The following is a 25,679-nucleotide window of genomic DNA, read 5'->3' as shown; positions in this document are numbered from 1 at the left end:
ATCAGCAAACCTCTCCATGCTGGTCTCGGAGTAGCTGATGACCAGTCCTGGTCTCGGAGTAGCTGATGACCAGTCCTGGTCTCGGGGTAGCTGATGACCAGTCCTGGTCTCGGGGTAGCTGATGACCAGTCCTGGTCTCGGGGTAGCTGATGACCAGTCCTGGTCTCGGGGTAGCTGATGACCAGTCCTGGTCTCGGGGTAGCTGATGACCAGTCCTGCTGGCCTCAGCATTGTCCAAGGTCCTTTAATGTGTGTAGCGGTGGAAGAAAAGACTTTATTATTTGTTATCTGCCTTGCGGGGTCTCCTGGACAGGAGCAGATAGACACAAATGGGAGCTGGTTTAAATGGCATTTTTGGGGACACAGGGAATGACCTTCCCTGTGCCCAAACATGAAGCAGATCCCCTCTCTCCTTGGTGTCCCTGTTCAATTTTCATGTTTTTATTGCTCAAATGTCTCCCGTGGCTTTCTTTATCACATTGCTTCCAAATCCAAGATGGCGCTCCATGGTGTAGCTCCCTGGGAGTTTCCAGCATGACTCTCAGGTTTGAGTCAGCCATGGATGCCATCAGTTGGGTGTTGACACTCTCTTTGACATCCCTGGGAGAGCCCCAGGCAGACCCGGGCTGTGTTCTGTTTAAGGAACCATGAACTCCACTTCACTGTGTGATCTTGAGCCAGCATTTAGTCTCTGTAGGTCTTCTACTTTAACACTCAAATGAGAATGTTGGCCTAAATGATCTCTAAAGTCTTTTCTGTCTCCTCCTTCATTGTAGTTCCCGTCTTCAATACTTCCATTGCTCCGAAGGTGGAAGTTCAGCATTTTAGCCCCCAAGTCCTAGCCCTGCTGAGTGTGACATGCAAAGCTTCGACCCACAGCAGGAAGTCTCACAGTTCTGGGCTAGGACTGCAGCTCTGTTTTCAGGAAAGTTATCTGGAGGCTCTTCTTCCTTTAGCCTCTCCCATAGCTTTCAATGTGGGGCAGGTGAGTTAATTATTCAAGGGGGTGTCTCTGCCAAGAGAAAGTCACCTGCGGTGAAGAGTTCTGTGTCTGGACTTGGAGCACAGCCACGATGCTGTCATCTGCTTCCTCTTGGTGCACACCCTTGATCCAAGGCTTGCCATTTTCACTTATAAATTACTAGGTTAGTAGAAATGGCATCAAAACATGAAATAAAGTGAGGCATATACCATGGATCTGCAATTCTAATTGACTAGAAATTTAGAATCTGATAATTATTAGCATTGTGTTAATCTCCATTATCATATGTGTAGCGAACACTGTACAAAATAATTTGGGTAGAGAACGCGCAACTGTACTTTCAAAATGATGCCTAACGTGACTCTATTCTGTGTTGTTGTTTCACTGTTTTGCTCACCAGATCCTAACAATAACCCTGTGAGTGGCAGATGGGGTGTTTTCATTCCAGTTTTCCTCCTGGTAAACTGAGGCTCAGGGTGGTGAGGGAACTTCCCATGGTTGACCCAGGACCAGAGCCCCCTTCTAGGCGAGTGGACTCCACCCCCAGCCCCCACGTGACGCGCTGTTTTTCTGATGCCCTCTTGCAGCTGTTGCTGCTTCTGCGCTGGGAGTTCTCTTTTTTCACTTGAATGTTTTCTTCTCCAGGGCTGAAGACGCTCTTTGTATTGGTAGGCAGCCTGCACTTGTTCCTTTCAGTCCTGGCAAGTAAAAGCAGGAATTCTAAAAAGCAACGATTATTCCTCCTAGTTCCTTTGTACAGAGCCCTGTAAATAATTTATTTGGATTTGAGGGGGTAGAGACTGACAAACATATTGAATCTCTCGGTAACTGGGTGAATTCTGTGTTCAAAACTTCAATGCAGTGGAAAGAGAAATACTTCTTTGAAATCAGAGAAGACTTTGAGTGACCCGAGAGAGCTCAGGCGTGAGGCTGGAAACAGACCACAACAAGAAGTTTTTTTTTTTTTTTTGGCACGTAAAGGTCACCCCTGAGGTTCCCACATCCACATCCTTCACAAATGTAGCTGGGATATTGAGACAACTAGCTCTGGAGTTGGAAAACACTGGGACAGGTCCGAGCTGGGGCACTGCCCAAGTCCCTCCTGTTGCACTCAATACCTGGGTTAAACAAAGAAAATTGTGTTTGCCAGTCTCGCTAGCTAAAGTCACAAGATTCTGAGTCTCATGCAGCACTCTGGAATTCCTACAAAAACTCATCCGCAGGGGTATGCTGCCCACTACACAGAAACGGCCGTGCATCGGACTTTCCAGATAAAAACATTTAGTACAGAGTTGAAAAACCATGTGATGGTCATGGATTTTGTGAAGAGTAACTGGTTTCCCTCCCAGAGAAGAGCCAAAGTTTGTATCATCCATATGTGTCAAGGCTTGAAGACGGCTGAGCAGACAGCCAGCAGATATGAGGTATGGCTGAGCCTGGGTGGGTGAGTGGGTACACACTTGACTCAGAGAGAGATGGACGTGTTGCTCATCAGACAGTTCAGGTGTTTTATCTGGTCTAATAAATTAATCATTTGTGTTTGTAGACTTCCCTAAGGGATTTGGAAAAGCCTTCTTCATTTCTGAATTTATTTTAGTTTTTGAAATATGGGGGAGGGGGAAAGTATATCGGATGAAGTTAATTTACGATGACACATGTCTCATTTAGAAACTTTAATGGTGCTCCAAAGACTACTGAGTTGGGTAATTTGTATCCATGTTTAGAAACTACAGCATGTTTCTGTGAGATAAATATTCTTAGTTCTGTATGTTTGCAATCACCTGTCTTTAAAAGCAAATTCCTACTCGTTTCCTGTTGTGTTTTGTAGGAGAATATGTATGACGTGCCTTCATCGAGTTAAAATAGAATGATTCAAGTTAGGCCAGTAAGAATGATCTTTTATTTTTGAGAGCAAGCTCTAATTTTCAGGCAGAGACAACTTTGTAAAAAAAAAAAAAAAAGAGAGAGAGAGTGAGAGAACTTTGGAGATTTAAAATGTCAAAGTGAGATAAACACATTCCTCTGAAACATATTTGTATTCTGCAACTAGTATCAGCCACAAGCAGTTATCTTTTCAGAAAGTAAACACGCATGAAATCTGATCGGCTCTTTATTGTACATGGAATAAATTATGAACGACATTGTAATTGACTCCCATATAGCTCATTTACCCATCTCTTTTGATAGATGTAACATGCAAATTGCTAATGCCTTATGAAAAGGTAACCTTTCTGAATATTGATGCTGTTATTAGGAAAGCCTTCCCATGAATACTGGCAAATACGCCAGGTCTTTGTTCCCCAGGCTGGGCAGAAGGAAGCCAGCACAGTGTGGAAGGAACAGGTTTTTCAAGGTTCAAGGCTGGCTTCTTCCAGTTCCAGCCCTGGGAGTGTGAATTTCCATGTTCACAACAGAGATGTAAAGGCCACAGAAATAATGGTGCTAATTAAATTCAGTAATAGTTGTTCATTACTTCACTGCCCAATCAACCGGAGCAAAAGGTGTGCAATTAGAATATAATTGAAAGAAATCAGAGATGTCATTATTCACAAGTAATTAATCAGATGGGGACAGAATTTTATCATTGCATAATTTTCACTGAGGTTATTTTCCAGTCCTCCAGAGAGAGAAAAACTTGTTGAATTACATTATCATGCATTTTACAAAAGTGTTCATAGCTTCATTTTAAACCCTATGTAGCAAATGGTAGATCTGGCATTCTCGTTTTCTTCGTATATAAAACTTCACTTATTCCTATAGCCACACTGATTAAAACAATGTGAAAAAAGTACACCTTTTTAGGAGGTTACAAAAAACTTCAAATATATGACAGTCACAGCTACATTTTTTCCAGGGCCCAATACGCTGCTACTATTGACAGCCAACAACTGAGCCACTAATGTTAAAATGAATGCCAGATCCAAGCCCCCACCCGCAATCAGTCTGATGGGCTGGATGGGCCTCACTGTGTCCATGACTCCCCAAGTTGTCCAGGAAGGGCCTGCCTCCTCAGCTCTAGGGCGGGCCAAGTTTGAAAACCATCAGATGGGATTTGCACCCCCTGTCCCTCTGAACTTCAAGGTCTGCTCTTGACTTTTGGTAGCAAACATTTCCGATTTTAAAATATTCCACATCCATTAAACTATTCTTCATGTTATTCCTACCATGACATCTCAGCATTATTTAGATTAGGAAATTTAGGAAGAAGGAAACTTCCTTGCTCAATTTCCCAAGCTGAACTGCTGAGAGACCCCAATTAGCGCTTCTGGGTTCTGCCTTTGGACTTGGCCCGGTGACTCCTTCTCTTCTATCAGCTCCAAGGCCATTGGTTAACCTGCCCTGAGCTTTGACCACAAAGTACTCAATGGGCTGACAAATGAGCAGGGTCTCTGGGATGAACTCTCAATGCACAAAGGTGCTAGATTAAAGAAACTGGCTGGTTATCTGGCAAAAGTGAGTTTTGGAGATTTTATTTCTGTAAAAACCTTATGGATTTCAAGTTCTTCCCATGAGGTCCTGCAAATCTGCTTGGTTTTAGTGTAAAACCTACAGACTCAAATTTTTCCAAAACCATGGGCTTAGTCCTGAGCTGTCTTAATGGTTGGAGAAGCCACCTCTCACCAGCTAAACTGCAGCCCAGGGATGATCCAGCCACACGCATACCTTTACATAGACTTCCTTCTGATAGGAACAAGGAGCAGAGCCTGCTGCGCTGAAAGTTACCAGGATTGGGAGCAGGTGGTGGTGAGGGGTGCTGAAGGTCCCCGGGTTCATATTTTCAAAGCCTTGATGTCTGCACACTCTAAAAATGACCCAAACTCTGAGAAATACAGTTTGTTAAGGGCATGTCTCCCCCTGCGTATGTTTTTGATGAATTTCAGACATCAATGTAGCCATAACTGGAGGATGGGATGAGCCTATATTGGAGCTCTGCCTTCTGTCCGCATGGCAAGCAGGGACACTTTCTGAGACTCTCTATGCAGCAGAGCTTGCATGGTTTTGCCAGCTTGGGAAGGGAAACCTCATAGAATTCAGTGATGTGCTCATATCTTCTATGGTGTGAATGTAAGTGAGCATCTCCTGATTGATTGTGGAGACCTTTCTGATGGTAGGTGCAGGCTGAGATGCATCAGCTAAGGCTCACCCATCTGTCCTCTGACAGGCGACAGTTTCTAATGCCTTTAATCATTAAATGAGCCAAAGAAAGATTTTGTATTTTGAAATCACTATTTGGCCATGCCTCCTAATATTTTTTGAAATCTCCATCATCATTTCCATCTCCCTTTTCTATTCATTCTTTTAAAAAATTGGGTTTAGTCAGCTGGGTGTGGTGGCTCACGCCTGTAATCCCAGCACTTTGGGAGGCCGAGGTGGGTGGATCACGAGGTCAGGAGATCAAGACCATCCTGGCTAACGCAGTGAAACCCTGTGTCTACTAAAAATACAAAAAATTAGCTGGGTGTGGTGGCAGTGCTGTAGTCCCAGCTACTCGGGAGGCAGAGGCAGGAGAATGGCATGAATCCGGGAGGCAGAGCTTGCAATGAGCCGAGATTGTGCCACTGCACTCCAGCCTGGGTGACAGAGCAACACTCCGTTTCCAAAACAAAAAACAAAACAAAACAAAACAAACAAAAAAAATTGGGTTTAGCCAGTAGTGCTGAATTCTGGCTGAGTAGAATCATAGTGAACTTCTTTTTTTTTTGAGACAGGGTCTCACTCTGTCGCCCAGGCTGGAGTGCAGTGGCGCGATCTTGGCTCACTGCAACCTCCACCTCCCGGGTTCAAATGATTCTCCTGCCTCAGCCTGCTGAGTAGCTGGGATTGCAAGCACCCGCCACCATGCCTGGCTAATTTTTTTTGTACTTTTAGTAGAGATAGGGTTTCACCATATTGGCCAGGCTGGTCTCAAACTCCTGACCTCATGATCCGCCCACCTTGACCTCCCAAAGTGCTGGGATTACAGGTGTGAGCCACCGTGCCTGGCCTCATAGTGAACTTTTTAAAGAACTGCATATGCCTCTGGTGCAGCCATGGCCATTGTGACTCAGTGGGCCCAGAGCAGCATGAAGGCATTGGCAATGACAAACAAGGAAGAACACTTACCAGGTGACTCCTTTCATCTCCCACGCCCCTCCTCGTGCTCATGCTTTCCTCTACCTTCTTGAGCTGCTTTAAGGTCCTTGTCTCCTCATTTTATCAGCATCTGTTATTTCTGCGTCATTTCTAGTGATTGATTTTCCTCCTGATTATGGGTCATGCTTCTTTGCACACTAGGTAATTTTAAAATTGAATTTTGGATATTGTGAATCTTACATTGTTTGGTGTTTGATTTTGTTAAGTTATTTGAAAACAGCTTGACCCTTTTGAGGCTTTTTTTTCGATTTGTTTGGGCTTGTTGAAATACCCTGGGGATATTTGTTAATGTCTGCAGACAGTTTGGTTGTGACAACCTTGGGGAAAATGCTACTGGTGGCTAATGGGCAGAGGCCAGAGATGCAGCTAATATTCTACAATGCACAGGGCAGTGCCACCTTCAATCCCGCAACAAAGAATTACCTAGCTGAAAATGTCCATGGTGTTGAGGCCTAGAAACCCTGATGTGGGCTAATTTAGTCCCAGTGTTACAACATGACCCTTCTGAGGACTCTACCTGATGTCTCATGTGTGACAAGGTGTTTGTACCTGGGCTGGCGGGAACCTAAATTGCTTCCAAATAGGTCCTGAATGATGTGACCTACCACTTTCTGGAAGTTCTTTTCTTGGTTTCAGGTATTTTTCTCTTGGGCAGGTGCAGATCAGTATTCAGGCAAAGACCTGGGAAGTTCCCTGCAGGCTGCTGGAATTCTCCTTTGCAGTTCTCCTCTTCCTAAATTCCAGCTACATTGGCCTAACTTCCGTCTCTACCTCCTCCACTCAGCAAAGACCCCAGACTCAGCTGAGTTTCCCCTCCCAAGCTGCAGCCTGGACACTACCTCCAGGTGGGGACAATTGTAGGACTCACCTCTCTTATTTTCTTCCTCTCAGGGGTCATAGTGCTGCATTGCTTGTTGTTCAATATCTGGAAATCATTGTTTCCTAGCTGTTGTCTGGTTACTCTATCATGGCTGGAAGAAGAGGTCTCCCAGAGTGGTTTCAATATCCCACCGTAGTTTGGAAACTTAGCTCTGGGTTTTGATGAATGTTTTCCAGTGGTTGGAGTACACCGTTCAGTCTTGTAAAGTAAAAGCACTCAAGTTAAGTACTTGGGCTTCAAGAGAACTTGATTCAGGAAATAAAGAGGTCACTGAGACCAAACAGGAGGTAAAGCGAACATTTCCTTTCTTCTCACAGTTATCAAAAGGTGCAAAACAATTTTCCCTATTTCCAGACCAAGTTGAAGAGCTTAGCCAGATCAAAGCTTTTGGAGTCTCACCTTTCCCCCTGAAGTCCCGGCCTCCAAGCAGTATTTTTGCTGTGATGTGCTTATGGCTCTGACTGCAGTGAAGACTCTACCTCCAGCCTGAGGAGGGCTGAGAAAAGGCTGTTTCACAAAGGGCAATAAAGATTTCCATGAGCTCTGCCACTCTGCCAACAAGCTGGGAGCCCCTGCCTCATTCCTGTGCCTTGCCTGCTGTCTGGTGGGTGCTGGGGCTCCTCCAAGAAGCCTCAGCTCAGCCTCCACTGGCAATGGCTGATGGCCTCCATTCAAATGCAGACATGAGAAGTCCAGGAGCCAAGAGGGAAATGAAATGGCTGTACTTGGGTCTCAATGCTGCCCTCTCGCCATATTCTTCCAGCCCTCCCTGCACCTGTCAACTGGAGCTGCCTGTCAGAGGGCAAGGTCCTAAAGAGGTGGGAGGAGTTAGAGGTCTGAAGTCAGTTTTGTCGCATCAGGAGGCATATCTGAAATCTGGTGAGTGAGGTCTCCAATCTCGCTACAATGGACAGTATTTAATGAGAGGTCAAGTGTGAGCTGACCCAGGGCATTGGCAGCTAAGGCTTATAAGATCTATCTGACATCATTTTGGTCAATTTCCACCAGGGAATTGGGAACTTGTGGGGAGACCATATCCACATTTCAGCCAAACTAAGGGAGAGAAGAGACGGCAGATGAAAGGTGGTGGTGTGGTTAAGAGAAAGAGCACTGGGTTGAGACTGTCTGGGCTCTCACCAGCTAAGTGACCTTGGCAATTTTCTTCTCTTTGAGCCTAGTTTTCTCATCTGTGTTCACATGAACAATGATAATATCTGCCTTATAGCGTTGCTGGGGGCATTACAAGAGATAATCTATATAAAGGGTTAAGTCTTGGGGCTAGCATGGAGGCTGTACCCCGTGAAAGTGACACAGAGCCACGGCACCAAGACGTGGCCCCTGGGTGCAGGCGAATTGTAACCAGTGATTTATGGGTGCTGCTGCTTTGTAAGCAGGTCTTGTTTAAATTGGGGTGAAACACTTCCTTTCCCTGCTTCCCCACACTCAGAGCGTCAGGTCACAGAGACTTATGACCTTCTGTATTCTTGGCTCAGGGTAATCTCCATCCCCCAAGCAATTCAGAGATTAGTCATCAAATTGGCCAGGACCTGAATGCACAGTTTTCATTTAGAGCACGCCTACTCCTGGGGCCAGCTGCAAATTCCGTCAGGGACAAGAGACTCTTGAGAGTGTGAGTTCATCCACACCTGATTCCCTCACGATAAAGCTAGGGCTAAGGCAGAAAGCATTAATGAGGCATTTTCGACATAAAATGGACCTCCCTAGGGGCAAGGATCTAAATGGGGTTTTACCATCTTATGGAAGATTGCATGGCCCTCACACCTTAGTGTACTTTAGAATCCTTAGAACTTTCTAAGAATTCAGACCCCTGGGTTCTGGGAGGGGTGGCGTCCAGAAATCTATGTTTTTAAATAGAGTACCTGGTGGTTTTTTTGCAGTTCTGAAACCATGATCTGCAAGTTCTAGACCAATATTTTCCAACCGCATGAACCCCAAAGAAAGTCACAAAAAAGCCAGCTGGATTGTCCATGTTAAGAAAACTGGTGTGTAGAAGGGCAGGGGGTGGGGGCAGATGTGAGTCAGAGAGGACAGTGTGGAAGCCAGGACCACTGTGTGCAAGGAGAGCTGAGAGACGGAGATGGAACAAAAGAGGCGGGTGTCAGCTGATTCCTGAATTTCCTCATTGAAGCTCACCACAGCTGTGTGAGACACATGAGGCCTATTTTTCCAAAGAGAAAATTCTGTGAGGCCAGAGAGTTGGTGCAGGCTGCACAGTGACACAGTTAGGAGCGGCGGAAGGAGGATTCCATCTATGTTACGTCTTCTTCTGCAGATTGTACTTCTCACGTGGTGCTGGGTGGGGGGCAGCACGTCTCCTGACAACAACAGCTAGAACCCAGGGAGGTTCAGAGCTAACTACAGAGAAAGTCAACTACACCAGAATCAAGTGGTTAGGAGCAGTTATCATGCCCCTCTAAATCGGGTGCTCTTTCTCTTTCCTTCTGATTGAGACATTTGTCCCTCCGCAGCTTTCTCACTGAGAACTTCCTTACAGTTCTGAGGACCACATGTGTTCTTACCACCCTCTGTTTTTGCCACTCTAGGTCCTCTTCCTCCTCTAGTGGAGCAGACGGATTAAAGAGGAAACACTTGGGCTGGCTCTTGTAACAAATATGTATTAAGGACCTACTATGTGCCAGGAACTGTGGTAGGTGCTGGGGACACAGAGGTCAAAGAGGCTTATCATCTGATCAAGGAGGCACCCATCCCAATGATGCCAGGCCAGGGTGTCTACACAGAGTTGTGGATCCAGAGAACTCAGCAAGAATGCACGGAGGAGACCTTTGGGCACATTCTTTATGGAAGAGTGGGAGGTTTCCAGGCGTCGGGGGACAGAGAGAGTATAGGCAAATAGGGAAGGGGAGGACATTTTAGGCAGAAGGAATGGCAATTTCTGAATGGGGGCACAGGAGGGGAAAACCTAAACAGAACCCAGTAGTCTCTCTGAGCTGAGGAGACACAGGGTGTGACTGTAATTTGCAAGGCACACTTCTTGAGAGGAAAAAAAAGAGCTCCAGAAGTTTGCTTCAGGCTCTCTTAAGTCTGGCTGAAAATTAATCTGTGCTGTGTAGGGAGAAAGTCTCTATGACCAGACAGAGAAAACTGGCAAGGAAAGAACATCTTACTGGGGAGCTGTGAGATGAGCCCTTCTCAGCACTACCTCAGAGCCATGAATCATTCAGGTCCTTCACCACCTGGAATGTAGAGACCTCACTGAATACAGGAAAATCACCTAGAGCCCCGAGAAGGGTCATGTCTTAGTAGTGCGGCTAAACTAGCCTCAGTAAAGGCTACCCTAGATCCACCCATAATAATTTTAAAACCAGTTGTTGAAATAATCAAGCCATTCCTCAAGTGGTTTAGCTGGCAAACAAAGTTTAACCTTTTTTTTTTTTTTTTTTTTTTAACAAGACTACAACAAAATCCAGCAAGCAATAATATAAAACTTACAATGTCTGTCATCCAATAAAAATTACTAAACATTCAAAGAAACCAGAGCATATGACTCATAACCAAGATAATACTGGTTAGTAAAAACAGATTCATTAATGATGCAAATGAGAGAATTAGCAAGCAATGATCTATTAAAAGGCTATTACAAATATTATAATTATATTGTTTTCCCTTTAAATTCAAGGATTTAAGAAAAGACATCACCATAATGGGGCAAGAAATGGATGATTTTTAAAAAAGAACTTCTTGATAAGAAAAAAATGACACTATCTAAAATGGAAATTTTACTGGATGAGATTAACAGCAGATTGGGTGCTGCAGAAGAAAAGATCAATGAACTTTCCAAAATGAAGACAAGAGAGAAAAAATTAAAAAAGAGAGAGAGAGAGCAAGAGTGAGATTCGGAGAGGGAGAGACAGCAAGAGAGAAAGAGCACTGTAACATCTATCTGACATCATTTTGGTCAATTTCCATCAGGGAATTGGGAACTTGTGGGGAAACCATATCCACGTTTCAGCCAAACAAAGGGAGAGAAGAGATGGCAGATGACAGGTGGTGGTGTGATTAAGAGAAAGAGCACTGGGTTGAGACTGTCTGGGTTCTTACTAGCTGAGTGACCTTGGCAATTTTCTTGTTCTCTTTGTGCCTAGTTTTCTCATCTGTATTCATATGAACAATGATAATATCTGCCTTATAGCGTTGCTGGGGGCATTAAAAGAGATAACCTATATAAAGGGTTGAGCCTTGGAATTGGCATGGAGGCTGTACCCCATGAAAATGAGTTGCTGTTGTTGTCCAAGTTTGAACATACGTTTTCCTGCCATCTCCAACTCTATCATAGAGCCATGGCACAAAGACGTGGCCCCTGGGTGCAGGCAAATTGTAACTAGTACTTTATGGATGCTGCTCCTGTGACCTGGAGGATGATATCAAGAAGCCCAACACACATATGATTAGATACACAGAAAGAATGTGGGGGAGGAGTGAGGAGAAAAAAGATTTGAAGAAATAATGGCTAAAAGTTTTCCAAGTTAATGACATTTGTGTCAAGCATACAATAGCAGAAGCCAGATTCTCAAGGTTGTCCCATGCCACGTTAAGTGTTTCCAAAATCATGGTCCACAGGGTTAACAGTAGGGGTTCTCCAGTCCAAGGGAAATGATCACCATGCACAAATTAACTGAAGCAGCTAGCTGCTGTACTTATGACTGAGATGATATCAATTTAAGGCAGGATCATGTATTGCGTCTGTTATGATTGGCTATTAGAAAAAGGAAAACATCTGGCAGACACAATCTGTATTTGTTTTTTATTGCTGCCTAACAAATTATTACATATACAGCAGCTTGAAACAACACCATTGATTATTTGTAGATCAGAAGTCCTGGTGTAGGTTAGATGGCTTCTCTGATTAGGATGTCTTCAGGTTGAATCAAGGTGTCACCTGAGACTGTGATCTCTGAGGCTTTGGGATCCTCTTCCAAGATCACTGGTTCTTGGCAGAATTCAGTTCCTTGTGGCTACAGGACTGAAGTCCCCATTTTCTTACTGGCTGTTAGCCAGAGACATTCTCAGCTTTTAGAGGACTGCTTCAGGTCACTGTCTGAGGCTCTAGCCGTGGGCAGCCCCCAATACGTTTTTTGCTTCTTCAAGGCCAGAAGGAGAATCTCTGCTACTTTGAATCTCTCTGACTTCTATAAAAGGCTCACCTGACTAGGTCAGGCCTGTCTGATATAATCTCCCTTTTGATTGACTCAATGTCAGCTGATTAGTAGCCTTAATTATGTCAGTAAAACCCAACCCTTTTGCCATATAATGTAACTTAATCATGGATATGATAGCCCGTCACATTCATAGGATCTTTTCACCATCAAAGACAGGGGAACATATAGGGCATGTACACCAAGGGGAATCTTAAAAATCATCTGAGTATTTGGCCTGCCACATTATATTTTAAATTTTTGCATCTGTGGAGTAAAGGAAATAGAAGGAGCCCTTGGGATTGAAAGCACGTAGGTTGGAGTCTCTGTCTGGGAGCTCCATGAGGCAAAGTGCACATCATCTCCTCTAGCTCACCATGTGCCCCTGGCACCAGATGAGCACTCAGTAGACGTTTGTGGGATGCATTATGAAGGAAGAAATGAATAAACAGAAGTGCATGCGGTATGTGTTAGATGAGCACCTGGGGCCAGGGTGAATGATGGTTGATTACTCTGTGCATGTGAGAGATCTTCCTTGATTCAATACTTACATTAGTCTCTATTACAGATTCACTCATTTTTCAGTGATCACAGACAGACAGATGGACAAACAGGTAACAGCTCTAGTTTGTCCAAATGAAGCTAAAAATGAAGGTCACTTTGTTTGATCAATGTTTTCATTAATCCAATTCCAAAAAGCGGAATTATTTAATTTCCTCTCTGTGAGTCTAATTTATATCTCTTCTCCATCTAGAAAGGACTTTGAGACAGCTCTAAAAATGAGTATCTTGGAAAATATCCCAAATTTAGGAATAATAATGTATTAGAGAAACCAATAGGGCTGAAGACAAATGGGAGGAATATTTTCTCAAAGTAAACAACACGTTGCTTGCTATTTTATGTCTAATGCAAGCAACCACCTCCCAGCAGAGTAGCCGGCAGCCAGGGGCAAGTGCATTGGCAACCAAGGGCCTATGTCAGGGCTCAGATGCCTCTGTTCAGCCCTCAATTTACAGAAAGTTCACAGATCCCCTTATTTTAGCCACAAATGCACTGAACTCCTCACTGATGCTTTCTGGAAACTGCCAGCTTCTCAGTGCATGGCTCTAGGTTGGCTGCCTCATATTGCGCTAGTTTTCAAGGCAGCCTGTTTGGTGGTGATGTCCTGGGTCAGCTGTGTGAAAGGGACTTGGCTATTGGATATGCAGAGAGGCTCAGAAGTGAATGGGAGATGCCGTGTACTTATATCCTCACTGCTGATTGGAAGTAGGAAAGCTCTGTAGTTCCCAATGCGTGCAGCCACTGTGCTGGCTGTCAGATATACAGGAAAAGAAACCATGAAGACTCTGTGGAGCAGCTCCACAATAATGGCTATTTATTCAGGTTCAGCCTCTGCAATCTGGAGGAAGCTTGCGAAATGAAAATCTGATTCCCTTGTTTTAAAACTAGGGAAAGGGCTAGGAGCAATGGCTCACGCTTGTAATCTCAGCATTTTGGGAGGCTGAGGTGGGAGGATCATTTGAGCCTATTCAAGACCAGCCTGGGCAACATAGTGAGACCCCATTTCAATCAATCAATCAATCAATCCATGAAAACCAAGGAAAATTGTCAGCAATGGTACTAAAATACAAATAATTTTCATTCTATTCTGTAGTCTTTCTCTTGACTTTTTTACAGTGTTTTAAATTTGCTATTTAATGGTGGTCTAAGTAAAAATTAAAGTGTTAAATTATTATCACAAATTTTACTGTTCAGCTTTACATTGTGCAATGACAGTTTCAACACAAATACAAAAACCATTTAACTCACAGGTGGATTCACCTAAATGACAGAGTTCATGTTTTTTGTAGCTTATAGATGCATATATGTATTTCATTCAAACCAGAATAATGGAAGTGCTGCAAACATCAACTCAACTGTTTTTAATTTCATTGCTTCCTATAATTTTACCAATATTCTCTGCCCTTTGGCCTGCTGATGAGTGAGGAAAGACTACAAGGAAAGGAACTAGGGTTGCCCTGTCTTTCTTTTCCTTCTGTGTCATCACTTCAGCATAAGTGGCTGGCTATACAGGCAAGTAGCATGAGTAAGAGAGATTTTGATAGGGCTACTGATCACTCATGTTTTTCAGAACATCACTGCCTTCTGTCTGCCTTTGAAGTCAGTCTGGTTCCAATGGAAAGTGGGACCTCATGGCTGTCGGCATTTCAACGTCCTTGTTCTGGGACAGGATGCGTTCACCTTGTACTCACTGTGCATCTTCCTGAACTCCCACACCCAGACTTTGTAGGTTCACCCAAAGTCTGTGAATGAGGAGCACCTTATGTCAATGGGGTGGTGAGGGAGTGCATGTGCCTCCTCTGCCCCCAGCATGCCCCATAGTCCTGTTGGCTGTCACAAAACACAAGTTCAAAGATAAAGTATTAGTAGCTGGGCACAGTGGCTCATGCCTGTAATCCTAGCACATTGGGAGGCCGAGGCAGGCAGATCACCTGAGGTCGGGAGTTCAAGACCAGCCTGATCAACAGGGAGAAACCCTGTCTCTACTAAAAATACAAAAATTAGCCAGGTGTGGTGGCGCACGCCTGTAATCCCAGCTACTCGGGAGGCTGAGGCAGGAGAATCGTTTGAACCCAGGAAGCAGAGTTTGCAATGAGCTGAGATGGGGCCATTGCACTCTAGCCTGGGCAACATGAGTGAAACTCTGTCTCAAAAAAAAAAAAAGAAAAGAAAAAAAAGAAGACAAAGTATTAAAATTTTCAAGATGGTGATATCAAAAGCACAGCCCCACAAAGGAAAAAAAATTGATCAATTGGACTTCATACAAATGGAATATTGGGTGCATTAAAGGACACTCAACAAAGTGAAAATGCAGCCCACCTTTGGATGAACTGTGAGGATATGATGCCAAATGAAATAATCCAACACAAAGGGACAAACGTTGTTGTACTCTGCTTATATGAAGAACCCAGAATTGTCAAATTCACAGAAACAGAATGTAAAATAGAGGCCCCCAGGGGCTGGGAGGAGGAGGAATGGGGAATTATCATTTAACAGGTACAGAGATGCTGTTCAGGATGATAAAAAAGTTCTGGAGATGGTTAGTGGTGATGGTTGTACAAATTGTGAACGTGCTCAATTGTGAACTTGAAAATGATTTAAATGGTGAATTTTATGTCGTGTATATTTTACCACAATTAAAAAATCATTCAAAATAGTGACATTAAACTGAATGCATGGCACTTCTGAGTACTGGCCCCTATGCAGATTCATGGGTTTCACACCCATGAAACTGGCCCTGCACTTACCTGTGTTTACAGAACACGAAGTATGAATGCCTGGGATGGTTGTCAGTTATAGGTTCTTTTGTTGGACAGTGAGATCCCTGAGGTCAAGTGCATGTCCTGTTTCCCGAACTAGTTGTATGTTTGTTGAATTGAAATTCTAAGCTAAGTTGAAGCTTATTCACAAGATATTTGTTAAAAATCAGCCTTATTAAGATATAATTTACATACATGATTACTCATACGTTTTTGAAGCGTACAGTTCATTTTGTTGTGACAAATGGGTACAGTTGAACTCCAGTACCAAATCGTGACATAGGCCATTTCCACAAGCCAAAAAGTCTCCTGTGCCCTTTGCACTCAACGCACTTCCAAGCCCAGTCTCTGGCAGCCGCCTGTCTACTCTCTAAAGCTATAGTGTTGCCTGTTCTGAAATGTCTTGTAGCTGAAATCCTGAAGTATGTAGTATTGTGTGGCCGTGATAAATTTCGGTTACAACTTCTAGCATCTTAATTAAAGAAATGATGTTCTACTGAGGCAGCAGAGGAGCAAGGGCTTGGCCTTGATCAGGTGACCTTGGATATGAATCCTGACTCTTCCATTCATTAACTCTTCAATTTTTCATGGACTCTTAGCTGCCTCAGTGTCAATTGCCTCACATGTAAAATGGAGTTACTAAGAGTACCTTCTTCTTGTGCTGCTTTGAGGCTGGAGTAAGTTGTGTATGAGAAGTACTTAGGGAAGCCCTTGGCTCATAATAAGAGCCCAAAAAGTTATTGATCACATTATTAGTGATGTTATTATTAATAAGAATAACATTTCTTTGCCTTTAGAATGGGATTACAGTAGTACCTTTCTTTGGGAGTTGCCATGGAGATTATGTAATGCCTGTGAAGCATTTAAAATGGTGCCTGGCCCTTGGTAAGCACTCCATGGTGTGGCTGCTACGATTTTTCTGTTATAAAGCTCTTAAGGACCAAATTTTGCTAGTGTTCAATAAGCAGAAGTTATCACTTCCCCTAATTCTGAGAAAGTGTGAAAGTCAGCCACGAAAAGGACTCCTTTCTGTCAGTCTGGCTGAAAAAAATCACAGAAAGCAACCACCAGTGGTAAAATATACCAAATCTGAAGGTCTTCTCCCCCCAGGCCCAGGGCATGCATGCCATGGAAACAGGTGAGCCAGGGAGCTGGAAATGCCTTTGTTCTTCTTCTTCTTCTTCTTCTTCTTCTTCTTCTTCTTTTTTGTTTTGTTTTGTCTCTGTTGCTTTGAAAGAAGAAAAACAACAATTGAGTTAAAAGTTAAAGGGTCAAGTGGGCTATTGAATTCTCAGAACTCTCTGAGGTGTTCCAAAGTCAGAGTAACTTCAGTGTATTTGATTTCAAAGTATTTCAAACTGTTCAGGACTCTAATTGGGGGAAAGTAGGAAGTAGTGGTAAACAATTCCTGGGGAAGGACGTTTCCACACAGAATGAGAAATGGACTCAGTTCTAGAATCATCAGCTCACATTGTCAAGTACAGCTCATTCTATTGCACTTTACTTCATTGTACTTTGCAGATATCACATACTTTACAAGTTGAAGGTTTGTGGCAATTGTATTGGTCAAGTCTATCTGTGCTGTTTTTCCAAAAGTATGTGCTCACTGGGTGCCTCTGTGTCACATTTTAGAAATTCTCACAATATTTCAAACTTTTTCATTATTATATCTGTTACGGTTATCTGTGATCAATGATCTTTCATATTACTATATATATATATATATATATATTTGAGACAGAGTCTTGCTCTGTTGCCAGGCTGGAGTGCAGTGGAACGATCTCGGCTCACTGCCACCTCCGCCTCCTGGGTTCAAGCGATTCCCCTGCCTCAGCCTCCCTAGTAGCTGGGACTACAGGCACGTGCCACCATGCCCAGCTAATTTTTGTATTTTAGTAGAGATGGGGTTTCACCATGTTGACCATGATGGTCTCGATCTCCTGACCTCATGATCCACCTGCCTCAGTCTCCCAAAGTGCTGGGATTACAGGTGTGAGCCACCGCGCCCGGCCTCATATTACTATTGTAATTGTCTTGAGGTGCCACAAATTGCACCCAGAAAACATACCAAACTTAATCAAGAAACTGCTCCAACAGCCAGTTGTTCTCTCACCTCTCTCCCTCTCTTAAGCCCTACCTATTTCCTGAGCTACCAAAGTATGAAAATTAGGCTAATTAATAAGCCTCTGAATGTTCAAGTGAATGCTCAAGTGGCCTCTGAGTGTTCAAGTGAAAGGAAGCGTTCACATCTCTTGCTTTAAATCAAAAGCTAGAAATGATTATGCCTAGAAATGATTAGTTTAGGAATGATTAAGCTTAGTGAGGAAGACATGTCAACAGCCCAGTCAGGCTGAAAGCTGTGCCTCTTGTACCAAAGAGTTAGCCAAGTTGTGAATGCAAAGGAAAAATTCTTGAAGGAAATTAAAAGTGCTACTCCAGTGAACACAGGAATGATAAGAAAGCAGAACAGCCTTATTGCTGATATGGAGAAAGTTTGAGTGGTCTGGATAGCAGATCAATCCAGCCACAACATTCCCTTAAGCCAAGGCCTAATCGAGCCATAATTCTATGAAGCCTGAGAGAGGTGAGGAAGATACAGAAAAAAAGTCTGAAGCTAGCAGAGGTTGGTTCATGAGGTTTAAAGAAATAAGCTGTCTCTATAACATCAAAGTGCACGACGAAGCGGCAACCCTGATGTAGAAGCTGCTGCAAGTTATCCAGAAAATAACTGATGAAGATGGCTAAACTAAACAACAGATTTTCAATGGAGACTAAACAGCCTTCTACTGGAAGACGATGCCTTCTAGGACTTTCATAGTTAGTGAGGTAAAGTCAATGCCTGGCTTCCACAGGACAGGCTGACTCTCTTGTTAGGGATAATGAAGCAGGTAACTTAAGTTGAAGCCAATGCTCATTTCCCGTTGTGAAGATCCTAGGACCCTTAAGAATAATGCTAAATCTACTCTGTCTGTGCTCTATAAATGGAACAACAAAGCCTGGATCATAGCATATCTATTTACAGCATGGTTTATTGACTATTTTAAGCCCACTGTTAAGACCTGCTGCTTAGATAAAAAAAGATTCCTTTCAAAATATTACCGCTCATTGACAATGTACCCAGTTACCCAAGAGCTCCAATGGAAATGTACAAGAAGATTAATGTTGTTTTCATGCCTAACGCAACATCCATTTTGCAGCCCATAGATCAAGAATTAATTTCGACATTCAAGCCTTATTATTTCAGAAATACATTTCCTAAGGCTATAGCTGCCATAGAGAGTGATTCTGCTGATGAATCTGAGCAAAGCAAACTGATAACCTTCTGGAAAAGATTCACCATTCTAGATGCCATTAGGAACATTCATGATCCATGAAAGGAGGTCAAAATAGCACATTAACAGGAGTTTGGAAGAAGTTTATTCCAACCCTCATGGATGACTTTGAGGGGTTCGAGACTTCAGTGGAGGAAGTAACTAAAGATGTTGTAGAAATAGCAACAGATCTTGAATTAGAAGTGGAGCCTGAAGATGTGACTGAATTGCTATAATCTCATGATAAAACTTTAATGGATGAGAAGTCACTTCTTATGAAGGAACAAAGAAAATTGTTTCTTGAGATGGAACTATTCCTGGTGAAGATTCTGTGGACATTGTTGAAATGACAACAAACGACTTAGAATATTCTATAAATTTGTTGATAGAGCAGTGGTGAGGTTTGAGGGGATTGCCTCCAAAGTTGAAAGAAGCTCTACTGCAGGTGAAATGCCTCCAAACAACCTCACATGCTACAGAGAACTGTTTCATGAAAGGAAGAGTCAATTGATGCAGCAAACTTCATTGTTGTCTCATTTTAAGGAATTGCTACAGCCACTGCAGCCTTCAGCAACCACCACCCTGATCAGCTGGCAGCTGTCAACACCAAGGCAAGACCCTCCACCAGAAACAGATTGCAACTTGTTGAAGGCTCAAATGATTAGCATTTTTGTTTTAGCAGTAAGTATTTTAAAATTAAGGTATGTACATTTTTTGACATAACACACCTTTAATAGAATATAATATAGTGTAAACAATATTTCTATGTTCTGGGAAGCCAAAAAATTCATGTGGTTTGCTTTATTGTGATAATCTGCTTTATTGTGGTGGTCTGCAACCGAACCCCCAATATCTCTGAGGTATGCCTGTGAAGAGAAAATGTTACAAATGACAAGAAACATAATAGAACATGCTGAAAGGAATACTTAAGGAATCTGGGGAAATCTACCTCTTTCATATACAAAATAGTTCAGCTAAATTTGACTTGGTAACTGGATATTTAACATGCCTATATTTTGGAGTTATTCTCCCCTCATGGCTGATGTTTGCATAGAAATCTCCAGCCAAGTGCTTCGTCCTTGCTGCTCTCGCTTATACCTGCAAACACACAGGGAGCTGAAGTCACCTGATGGGAAAATGAAGAGTGAACGCTCTGCAGACCACATCTCATTAGACAGCCAGGGGAGGCTGTCTTCCTCCATGTACCTCCAAGAGCAGAAATAGTAGGAATAATATATCCACTTTACATCCTGATTCATCTCATTTTCATATCAGAACCCCACCAGCCACCACCCTTGAAAACAAAAGTGAAGGAGAAATAAGGAGAGACAGATAGACTGAACTGCAGCATCCTCATTCAGATCCTAACAAGGGAACAATCCTACCATTTGCAATCAGATAAGGGATATTATCTTGGTAATAAAAGGCAATTGAGAATCTAAATGAAAAATCTAATGCTTTTCATGCTGATTTATTTTAGATTAGAAAAAGTTAAACCAGATGTAAACATGAAGAGATGAAGCATGAAGAGGGAATCATGGTAGAGCGATAAATCTCAGTTTTGAGTTATTATAGGTGCAGGGTTGCATTAACCAGAAAATACACTGTTGATCCATAAACTGATCTGACATTAATTGTTGTTGCAGAAGAGTTCAGAAGATTGAATAAAAACATGCAACGCCGGCAAAGATCAATCTTGCATCTAGATTAGCGGTAGAGAGTACCTATCATACCATCCCCACTAGAGTCTGTGCTCACCAACCAATCAGCAGTCCAACCTGGAACCATCCATCACATGTGCTGTCTGCCCTCTGGTGGAGCCTCCTACATCCCTTGGAGGAGACATTCAGATACTGAAAAGAGATAGTCCTCTTTCCTTTGGACTCCAATAATGTCTATCTTTATCTTAAAGAGAAGATGCAGCCAAAAATCCATCTTTGGTCTTTGCCTCCTTGGGGTCCAAGTAGACTTGGGATGTCTCCTCTGTTTTCTCTGCAAACTACGCACATGTCCAGACAGGCAAAGTTAGTGGGGGAGGGCACTGGCAGCAGTGTTCTGTATAGACTCTGGGAAATTCTCAGCTGTTTTCTCCCATCTCTTCTTTCCTGCTGTGTATAACGTTTCTGTCCCTGTTCTGCTTGCTTAATGAAAAACCCTAACCCAGAAGCTGGCGATAAGTATTCATCAAATGTCCACAGTACTGATTGACAATCCTCCATCTCAAACTCTTGGAATCAGATGTGATTGAACAATAATTTTTTTTTTTTGGATTTTAAAAAGATAATATTGTGCAATAACTCCATCAGGATCTGAGGTAGAACTCTGTAATTAAGCTTAATTAATAAAATGTATGAATATTCACACTCAATGGAATAAATTAATATCATAAATAGCCTTAGGTTAGTTCAGGTAAGGTTTTGCTGTCAGAGTAGTTTGCTACAAACCCAGGGAGAAAAACTCTTGGAATACAGAGCTTTATGCATGTTAGCATTGCAGATTAGGATCCATAGTGAGTACTCAGGTATCTTGAAGGGAGAGTCAGGAAACAACAAAAACAGTAAAATATTTGCTCATTTGAGTCCAGCTATGATGGCAGGATTTGGGAGAACAAGTGAGGTAATGTAGGAGTTGCTTTGTAAAGCATTTAGTCTTACATATATGGGAGGTTCTACTATTATTGCACCTACAATGTTTAGTCAAAGCTCATGGGAGCACTGCTTCTGGCTGCGGATGGAATTCATAGATCAATGTGATGTTGATGTTACCATTGTCTTAGCAGATACCAGGCTTGACCACAGAATTTCTGCAGGGTGGGTCTGGCAGGATTGTACCTGTGAAGCGGCAGGTGGTGGGGGGGTGGAAGGAAGGCTGGACCAGGGTCAGGAGGGCTGGTGTAGGTGACAGAGCCACCGTTTTCTTGTTCTTGGACACTTAGGTTTCTTATCGTTTCTGGGCCTGAGTTTTGTTATATATATCTTTAAAAATCTATGTGTCCTAGTCACCACCTTTCAGGGAATTTGGAGAATCAAAATGAAGTCATGTGAATATCAGAGCTTTGCCAGCTGGGGCATCCCACTCTATCAAGGAGTGTCATGATTTTCTTACGGCACTTGATCCTAATCATAGTTCTCTATTCCCTAGGACTGATTCTAATAGCATGGGTTCCAATGTGGGGCCCTTTACTAAATTACTAGGGGGGTGTGACTTTGGGCAAGTTACTTACCCTCTTTGTGCCTCACTTTCCAGCTCTGTAAAGTGGAAATAATAATGATCACGCCTCTGTGACAGAGTTGTTAGATGATCCTGTGAGGATTAATTGCCCTCAATGATAGCTCCTCACGTGACACCAGGCTTAAATCAGGCGTATGAGTCACTGGGAACAGAGGTGAAAAATGGTTCTTAAATCTTTCCCATTGTGTGGCTTTGGTAAACTACCGTTTCCATTCACTAAATAACACCGTAATGTCTTCAGAGACTTAAGGGAGACACAGTCTTGAAAGGCCTGAGTTAGGAGTCACTTAATGATCACTCACGAAATAGCAAAGACTGATCAGGCTCTCCCTCAGAGTAGTAAATAGTAAAAATTGGAGTCAACCTTTGGTTTATTGGGGAAAATATTTCCACTTGTAAAAAGACTGCCACATAAATCCCAGGCATTGCAGGCCAGAGGCTGGCATCTCCTGTTAACTCCTGACCTTGATCGGGAACTCTGCCCTTTCCCTCCCTCTCCCCTCCCCTCCCCTGTTTTCCTCCCTCCCCACTCCCTCCCGAGCTCCCATTCTACCTTTTCCCTTACTACTTCCTTCCTTCCTTCCATCTTTTCTCCTCTCCTTTCTTCTGCAAACATCCACTGTGTTTCTCATTAACACCCACCACGGTGCTGGACACCAGAGATGTACAGGTAGGCCCTGCTCCCAGCAACCTCTGGGTCTCAGGGGGAGGCAGACCTGGTTGGGTGAGGAGGAATCCATTAGCAAGTGAGGCCAACAACTTTCTTCTCATGGGGGTTATGGTTGAGGGAAGATGAAGACATCGGTTGTAGATTCACATGCATCAGTGTGTATTTACAAACCAAGGCAAGTGCTCTGAAGGAAAAAGAATGCTTCTGCAGGAGCTTATAAAACAGAAACCTGACCTTGGTTTGAAGGCAATGTCAGGAGAGACACGCATGTGGGCAGGTCATGTGAGCCAAGCTCCAGAAGGACCAGGGAGACGTGTTATGCAAATAGGACAATGCGTGCGAGGGCCCTGTGGTGGGTGAGTGTGTGACCAATCAAGGAGATGAGGGGAGCTCATAGAGTGTGTGGCAGGAGAGAGATGCCCAGTGAGTGATGCCACAGAGATGAGCAGGGGCACCACCAGGGCCCTCATCAGACTTCACCCTGATGGCGATGGAAAGCATGGCTCTTCTGCGTGAAAGGATTACAGTGAGAAACCAGCAGAAAGCAGAGTCCACGCCAAGTCTTTGCAGGATGTTGTGACTGGACTAAGACCTGGGGTCCAGCTGACGAAAGAAGTTCCTGAATCACCCCATCGTTGAAAATTCTTGAATCAATAGTGCCCATAGCCTGTAGAACATGGTTCTGGGCTTTGGAGAAGCCAGGCATTTGCAGAACGCTGTGGGTCTTAGTTTATTTGCCATCCATTGTGAATTGCTGGGGGTATATAGAGAGAGAGACAGAGACAGAGAAAGAGATCATCTGTGATCCAAACCAAAGCACTTCAGTGTTTGTTACGTAATGGCAAGGCTGGGGCTCCTGACTAACAGCTACATGGTGCATCAGGAGCTTTTCAAGTGGAAATTAATTCTGTGTTGTCATATCCCAGGTTAACTAACTTGCTAGACTTGATAGAGTTACATTAAAAATATGCATAACAGTCTTTCTTAAAAGAACCACACAAGACAACAACCCAGGAGAGAAGAAGCTTAAAATTTCCACTATGCCAGTTTCTCTCTGCATCCCTCCACCTCCAAGACAGCCTCCAGATCTACCTGATTGGTGTGAAGCAGTGGAGAGATAACTTGCTGCTTCTGACAGACTTAAGATTTAATTTATTTTCCAGCCCCATATACAATGTTACAGCCTTTTTATTTCCTTCCCTGAAAGTTTTTACGCATTATCCAATATTTCCCATGGCGCATCTACGCTAAGTCTGAGAAAAAGATATATAGAAGTATAATGGCTATATAAGTATTGCCAGATATAGTCAAATAGCCAAATAATGATACTTAGTGTCTTAGTCTTCTTTGTGCTGCTATAACAGACCATCTGAGACTGCGTAATTTATAAAGAACAGAAACTTACTTCTCACAATTCTGGAGGCTGGGCAGTACAAGATCAAGGTACTTGCATCTGGTAAAAGCCTTCTTGCTTCTTCCTCCCTCCCTCTCTTCCTGTGCATTTTGAAATCCTCAAAAACCTTCCTTTTATTCATTGGTGGAGGTAACCCAGGAGAAAATGGAAGTACATCCTTATTACAATCTGTAGTTGTTTCTTGGGAGAATGAAGAAATTCCAAGATGTTCCTGCTTAAAAAAAAAACAAAAAAACATGGCAGAGGAGCAGAAGTGAGCAAGCCTACTCCTATAAGCCCTTTTAAAAACAGCAGCATTGATTCATCCATGAGGCAGAGTCCTCATGACTAAAACACCTCCCACTAGGCCCCACCCTCAACACTGTTGCACTGGAGATGAAGTTTCCAGCACACGAATTTTGGGGGACACATTTAGACCACAGCACTTAGTAACAAAAACAACATTTGGAACACATTGGCTAAAAGCTAGCGTGTTGGGCCTAACTGGCCCAATCTGATTCCTGGCTCCATCACATCCAGCTAGGTGACCTTGGCCTGTTACCAAACTGAAGGCTTAGCTTTCTGAGCTTTCACAGTGGAGCTAAAAGAAGCATACCTTTCTGAGAGTTGGGAGAATTCAATGAGAGGATGTATGTAAAGCACTGAGCATACATAACCAGTATATGTGAAGTCTCAATAATTTTCAGCACTTATTAGAATTAATAATCACATGGCTGATAGGTGGTGGCTGAGTTGGGCCATGGGGAGGGGCACAGATGGTAGAAAATAACTCTCTGGATCTCAGCCCAGGTTAGGTCCTTGTCCCACCCCATTCTTTCTCTTCCACTATGGGATCGGGGGGAAGCCAGACTTCTCCTTGGGATGGAAGAAGTGCTTGACTACAGATTCCCCTCTGCAACCCCAGAGCTGGTTGCCCAGATGCAGGGGATGAGAAGGGGCCGATAATGGGAACCGAACACCAAAAAGTTTAACTCAGCTTCGGGACTGGGACATGAACTGAGGCTCACAATTAGAGCCCAGCTCGTGCTCTATGACTGTGTTGCCCCTTCAAGTCATGTGAAGATGATGACAGGACCATCAGGACAGTTGCTCTCCAGCTTTGGGGTGAGGTCACAGGATATTCCAAGGGACGACAGGGGTAGGGCAAACCCAGTATGGAATGAGATGTTCTGGAGTCTCATTAAAGTTAGAAATCAGAGGCAAAAGTCTCACCCTCAGCAAACTGCTTTGAGAATAAAATCACAAAAGAAATCTTTACCTTTTGGCAGAAAAAGTCAGCAAAACGGTCATACCTGCAGACAACAGAATAGTTTCCTATACATTCTGCTTATTTTCACTGGGTCCTAAACGCCTGAAATTGAATGGCTCATAGCTAATCAATTATCAATATTTATTGAATGTCCAGCTTCAGCCCAGCACCCATTCAGCACTGTGATGGGCCAGAAGAGAAATATTAGATGTGGTTCCTTGATCTGCTAACCAAATCCACGGCAAAATCAATGTTGGCTGAATTTTTCTAGTTTCCTTTCCTCCCTCCCTCTTTTCCTGTGCATTTTGAAATCCT

The 25,679-nt window shown here is 43.3% G+C and overlaps 1 protein-coding gene across 3 annotated transcripts in view; it reads left to right on the top strand.

The window, feature by feature from the left end:
• Nucleotides 1–1,603: 1,603 nt before the first annotated feature.
• The window catches only part of C8H10orf90 (chromosome 8 C10orf90 homolog), a 246,098-nt gene continuing 222,022 nt past the window's right edge, over nucleotides 1,604–25,679 (top strand). For all 3 annotated transcript variants that reach the window (XM_055352075.2, XM_055352073.2, XM_031015709.3), the window contains exon 1: nucleotides 1,604–2,406. In XM_055352075.2, coding sequence (XP_055208050.2) covers nucleotides 2,167–2,406 — 240 coding nt within the window. In that variant the 5' untranslated portion in view covers nucleotides 1,604–2,166. The remainder of the gene's footprint in view (nucleotides 2,407–25,679) is intronic.

The sequence above is a fragment of the Gorilla gorilla genome, chromosome 8, assembly GCF_029281585.2.
Source record: "Gorilla gorilla gorilla isolate KB3781 chromosome 8, NHGRI_mGorGor1-v2.1_pri, whole genome shotgun sequence".
Classification (NCBI taxonomy): domain Eukaryota; kingdom Metazoa; phylum Chordata; class Mammalia; order Primates; family Hominidae; genus Gorilla; species Gorilla gorilla.
This window is presented reverse-complemented; position numbering and strand designations above follow the sequence as displayed.